This window comes from Bombina bombina, chromosome 2 (assembly GCF_027579735.1).
Source record: "Bombina bombina isolate aBomBom1 chromosome 2, aBomBom1.pri, whole genome shotgun sequence".
NCBI classification, from domain to species: domain Eukaryota; kingdom Metazoa; phylum Chordata; class Amphibia; order Anura; family Bombinatoridae; genus Bombina; species Bombina bombina.
In genome coordinates, this window is record NC_069500.1 from 356,453,473 (window position 1) to 356,459,728 (window position 6,256).

The window sequence follows — 6,256 nt, forward strand, 5'->3', positions numbered from 1 at the left end:
GTTCCAGCAGCTTCTACTCTGGCTAAGCCTCCATGTTACAAATAGAGTTATGACTGCCAGTGAAATGGAGTCCAAAGACAAATTCCGCACACTCCGTGATATAAAGACTCCAATACACTGTGTAACCATCAATCGCACACGATGGCATAAAATAATTAATAGACAACCTTCATAACACAGCCTGAAATACAGCACTGCAGGGGCATGATGGCGGCTGTTGCTGCACAAGGTCTGAGGGCTCTTGCTAACCGTTTAGTTCACAAAGCAGCACAAACTGGATCACACAAAGCTCCACTTTGACAAGTTACAAAACAGGACAAGCGCTGAAATAAACACAATATCTATTTCACAACTAACCAAGAACAGGTTTTGATGGGTGTGGCCGAATTCCTTACTCAGATCTATTTATATTGCATCAGACTGCTATTAGAACAGAGAAACATTGTTTCTTATACGGTTTAGTTTTCCTGACATGATACAAGCGTCATGAGAAATGAGCTACATATCTAACAGATGCACCAATATTAAATGTGTGGTAAAAATGTACATGGTTCTCTGTGACCTTTATAAGGCTATTATACTACATGACAACTCTACTGAAACCCATAAGACTCTCTAGTTGACAAATACACAAATTAGTATATTCATTTGTTGAAATATATAAGAGCATACAAACCAATTAGTATTATAAAGGGCATTTGAGAGTACGTATGCCATAAGGCCTTGTTTCCCTCACTTTTACTGAAGGGCAAAATGATTTACTTACCTGATAACAAAACCAGAGAAGGCCGAAGTGAGCTTGTCTTAAGATGGCATCTATAATTTCCTTAAAAAAATATGATCTTGCTGACGTGCATTTCACTATTTGATGTCTAACAACAACAAAAACTGAAAAGCTACATTTGAATAATGAAGTGGCATTAAATATGCTGGTAAAATAAACTAAAACTTAAAAACAAAAAACAGATTCGTCCTGTTACATTGTGATTTGTTTTGCAGAGAATATTTAAAAACAATGTTTCATACCTCAATTAAAGCACAATAAATAATAACTACCTATATAAAAGGACAAATGGTTTGGTACTTACAATGTGTAAAAAAATAAATAAAAAATAAAGAGCCAAACTAGAAATTACCTGGTTAACTTGCACTGAAAAAGGTTTTGACAACTGACTCAAAAGAATAAACGTTCACATATGGCCAGGGTATGAGCAAAAACACAATATCTCAAATTTATTTGTTCATAAATATCAGAGAAACTTATACATGGTAGATCTTGGACCACCAAAAAAAGAGAAATGTATTTACTTAGTTCTGACATAGGGTGTGCCTTGATCTACATTTGACAAAGATGGACTCCAAATGATAAGGAGAAAATCCAAGCATTTTTGTTAATTATGTATTTTTAATCCTCCTTCTTCCAAAAATCCATTAAAATGGCAAATATAAAAGAGACACACACTGGTATCCTGTTAATGGTGGATTCAATTAAAAAGAGTCCCTTCTTGGGAACAAAAGAAAAACACCCAGTATGTACATTTAAAGTTGGCCATTTCATTCCATGGTAGGATAATGGCTGCCTGCTCTGTTGGCCTCTCCTTGGCTGTCTGATGAAGGATGTTTAACAGTTCACAATAATAATTCAGAGGCGGATGCAAGCCGCGCGCTGATTGGTTGGAGGATCTGGAGAGCCTCTCCGCCAGCCAGTGACGTCAACATGGCACAGACCCAAGCAGGGGACACCCTCTCATCATCCCCCAACATGAAAAGCTGATCTAAGGAATATTATTATTGTTATCAATGAAATTAATTGAATACCAAGTAACATTAAATAGAAAGTCAGTCAAAATAAACATTTATAATGTCACATGATTATATGTTTGTATACATATTAAAACAAATTAAACATCATAGGTATCCCAATAATAATAACACATTATGCATTTTATTAATGTAAACAATAACATATATAAAACAGACGTGGGGATAAAACGTCGCGGTCAGTAAACGTTTCAGTCCTTTGCAATATCAAACAAAATGGAAGACGAGTGTTTAGTTGCAAAGTAGAACACGAAGAAGAAAGAAAAAAAATCACAAATAAGGCTGGAAATAAATGTTGTATATGCCTGTAATATTCCACCCACAAAAACTGCATATAACCCTCAAGTACCCCTAATGACACCTTCCACTGAATGCTACCCCCACCCCATCCATCTTGTCTGGCGAGAATCCGTGAATAAGACAGCCGCAGATTCCACATACAGCTTCTTTCAAACACTAAAACAGAAACCAAAGGGGATTCCTCGCTTTGCAAAACGAGCACTAACTAGAAACACGGAAGTTCGCGTTGTTATTCGAATATATATACAAAATAATAATATTAAAAGCTATAGAGTTGAAAATATGATGCAACATACAAATACTGTAACATATGAACACCAACATTAATACAGCCCAATAAGGAAACATGAAACATAGATACACTTTGAACATAATTGTGTGTTGTTATAGTAAATCATGTTTAAATAAATATTAAAAAAAAAAAAAACAACTGGTGTTTTTAATGCGCCTTCTTGTCGAAACTGCTAGGCGGAAGCGCTGACTAGGTTCCCGGGTTTGGCTGGCTAGGGACAGAGAGGAGGGAGGCGGAGGGGAGAGGGGACGCGGTGCATTGTGGGCCGCCAAAGAGCGAGCAGAAGCTGCTCTCACACACAATATGTGTTGGCTCGCCAAAAAGGAGCAGGCAGGGTCCTTTCCACAGCACGTCATGTAACCGGGGGAGGAAGCCTGCGAAGCGGCTTGGCCTTTCCTGCGGGGCAAGTACACGGGAGCTGGTTTTAGGGCAGCAGGGATTGGGGGTGCGGGAAGGCGGGCAGGCATGTCTTTTCAAGGAGGCCAAGCCTGGGGAGAGAGGCAAGACCCCAGAAGACTAAGGCATCAGGCAGACTTCTTTTATTTGCTTGCTTCTTCCATCTGTGGTGGAAAGGAAGGAGCAAGCACCCTGGTGGTGCTGCTGTGTTACACGGGCTTGTAGTGCACACGACTGCCTCACATTACATCCTGTATTTATCTATCTCTTATTTGTGGCTTGCAGGCTGGATCAGCGGGATGGAGGCTGGCAACCAAGCCAGCACTTCAGGCGACAAGAAAAGTCCCCACTGGAGGAGTTACAAGTTGATTATTGACCCTGCATTGAAAAAAGGACAGCACAAACTCTACCGTTACGATGGATTGCACTTCAATATGCCTGTATGTGGTTTTCAAGATAAGATATGTCTGCACTTTTATTGTATTTACAGGACTTCAGAGTGCCATTTAAACTTATGTCCCAATGAAATGCTACTGTGTGCCCAGGTGCAGTAAGGATGCAACCAACTCTGCTTCCTGAATGGATCTGACACCCCTCTGCCCACTAATGTGTGTGCAGCCTGACAAGTGTATCACTTCCTATCCTCATTGTCACCGACTCAACCTGACCTGCGAGGGGGGATAATACATAAGTAATTTGTTGGTTTTGTGTTTATTTACAGAACTCTGGAGTTCCTCCAGTGGATTCAGTCAGAGACCCCAGAATTGGAAGGATATGGACCAAAACGAAAGAGTTGGATTTACCGGTTCCCAAACTCAAGGTATGTATTCAATCTAACAAAGAATCTAGATCCTTGCTTCATTGACAGCGCTGCAACATCTGGCCATAACTCACTACGTGCAGATGTGCTTGTTATTAAACAATGATGTATATAGTGAGTAACGTGATCACTCACATTTGTGCTTCCATGCTGACAGCAGCAGTTCTACCCTGGTATCTTGTTTAATTAAAACATCAGACCATTCAGTATATTTTTTGTTTTCTAAAAAATAGTTGCTTTTAACCTCTTATGTATTTTGAAAAGTCACGATAGCTATATGTGCATGCAGTTTTATTGCCAACACCCCCAATAATAACTACTGCACCCCAACATCTGATTCTCGTCTTGTTATCAGATCGATGAATTTTATGTGGGACCGGTACCCCCCAAACAGGTGACGTTTGCAAAACTAAACGACAACATTCGTGAAAACTTCCTGGGAGATATGTGTAAAAAATACGGAGAAGTAGAGGAAGTGGAGATTCTTTACAACCCTAAAAACAAGAAGCATCTGGGCATTGCCAAAGTCATTTTTGCCTCTGTTAAAGGTGCCAGGGATGCAGTAAAACATTTGCACAACACTTCCGTGATGGGCAACATTATCCACGTGGAACTGGATACTAAAGGTGAGTGGGCAGTGTGACTGATGCGTGAAGGGGAGCATAGAAGTTTTTGGGGTTCGGTCTGGATTTGACCTCTGCTGGTTTCACAACCCCGCTGCAGTTTGAAAAGAGAACCCACTGACAGTTGTAAGGGAAGATCCTCTCGTGTCCCCTGCGAGTCACGTGTGGAAAGTGTGTTTTCTGTTGCTAGGAGACTGCAGATCTGGGCTGTGCATATCACTAAAACTTTACTACACTTGCCAGTTTCCTGCTCAACTTTCAATCGCACTTTCATCTAATTTGTCTGATTTGTTTCAATCAAACTCCTTGCAGTGTTAATGTTTTTTTTAGATAGAAAATTATACTGCTTGCAGGTTATTATCTTTTAAAGAGATTTATTTGCATGGGCAGCTTGCAAAGGTAACATGGTGTGAAATGCAAATAATAATTGATATTTGATGCAACTGTCAGCTTGCTGAAATCTTCATGCTGTAGGGGGATATAAGTGATAGTTATTATGTTTCAATTTCTTAAAGGGACAGAGTTCCTAGGTGGAGAGTTACACCAACTGTTATTTTTCTTGGTAAATCAGCATTTTATTAATATAGTGTACACACCCCGTGTTCATGAGTGTTCTTTGTATAAAGCAAACAATGTGTTTATTAAAAGCAAACTTGTTACATTTGTTTAAATGTTTGTTTTCAGCTCTCCTATGTTAACTTTCAAGGAGATTTAAAGTTACTAAGTAATTGTAGCATTTATTTGAATAAAATGGGAACAAAACATTTTGGTATTCTTTAGACAAGTGATAACTGCATTAAAGGGACATGCAAGTCAACATGAAACATTCACATTTTTTGAGACTTTTTTTTTCTCGATTTATTTCTATTGTTATATTTAATTATCTTTCTCTGCTTTTGTTTAAAGACATACTTAGGTTCTCTAAGAAACAAGAATGTACTGCTGGGAGCTAGCTGGTGATTGCTGCCTATGCTCATTTGCCTCTGTAATTGACTCTCCAGATGTGTTCTGCTAGTTTCCAGTAGTGCATCTGTGCCGTAGAGTGGACTTTAACCCCTTTGCATTAGTTACATGCGAGCAACAGTACAAAAATAATATGGTTTAAAAAGGACAATTCTTTCCCTGTGCACCCCTTTAAGTGCTGGGCTTTAAATTACTTTGAATTAAACTGTATCAATTTACAGAACACTGCAATCAAATACTGACATACAGTAATTCCCAAAAGAAAATCTAATGATGTCACTTAAGATAAGGTCTGAAATCATTCCAGTATGTTGTGAGTTAACTATAATGCTTTATTAATATATACTATAAAGGGGATACAGTACTGGATATACAGAAAGTGTATTGCACATATATTTTCAGTTGATTTGATCAAACATTCTCTTAAGATTGTTGGTTATAAACTGACACTTTTGTAAAGTGTCATATTTTTCATTATTTCTTAAGTATGATGTATATTATGCATTTATCCTTAAAGGGACACTGAGCCCAATTTTTTTCTTTTGTGATTCATATAGAACATGCAATTTTAAGCAACTTTCTAATTTACTCCTATTATCAATGTTTCTTGATTCTCTTGCTACCTTTCTATGAAAAAGAAGGCATCTAAGCTTTTTTTCTTCGTTCAGAACTCTGGACAACAGTTTTTGATTGGTGGATGAATTTATCCACCAATCAACAAGGACAACCTAGGTTGTTCACCAAAAATGGGCCAGCATCTAAACTTATATTCTTGCATTTCAAATAAAGATATCAAGAGAATAAAGAACATTTGATAATAGGAGTAAATTAGAAAGTTGCTTAAAATTTCATGCTCTATCTGAATCACGAAAGAAAAAATTTGGGTTCAGTGTCCCTTTAATATTATTATTATCATTTATTTGTATAGCACCACAACATTCTGTAGCGCAGGGTACAAAGATAAGGGTATACAATGACAAGAATTTGTGATAAAATACAAAACAAACTAAACAAATCTAGTATAGGAGGAAGAGAGCCCTG

At 37.9% G+C, this 6,256-nt stretch overlaps 1 protein-coding gene and 1 long non-coding RNA gene across 2 annotated transcripts in view; one reads left to right on the forward strand and one right to left on the reverse strand.

The window, feature by feature from the left end:
• Nucleotides 1-1,201: 1,201 nt before the first annotated feature.
• Nucleotides 1,202-2,218, reverse strand: LOC128647777 (uncharacterized). Its single transcript, XR_008400412.1, has 2 exons — nt 2,171-2,218; nt 1,202-1,775 (listed from the first exon to the last, which is right to left on the reverse strand). It is a non-coding gene; the product is annotated as an uncharacterized LOC128647777 (long non-coding RNA).
• A 455-nt stretch (nt 2,219-2,673) lies between these two features.
• Nucleotides 2,674-6,256, forward strand: part of SETD1B (SET domain containing 1B, histone lysine methyltransferase) — a 110,217-nt gene continuing 106,634 nt past the window's right edge. The window contains exons 1-4 of the mRNA XM_053699763.1: nt 2,674-2,816; nt 3,095-3,249; nt 3,531-3,629; nt 3,985-4,255. Of these exons, the coding sequence (XP_053555738.1) occupies nt 3,109-3,249; nt 3,531-3,629; nt 3,985-4,255 (511 nt within the window). The 5' untranslated portion in view covers nt 2,674-2,816; nt 3,095-3,108. The remainder of the gene's footprint in view (nt 2,817-3,094; nt 3,250-3,530; nt 3,630-3,984; nt 4,256-6,256) is intronic.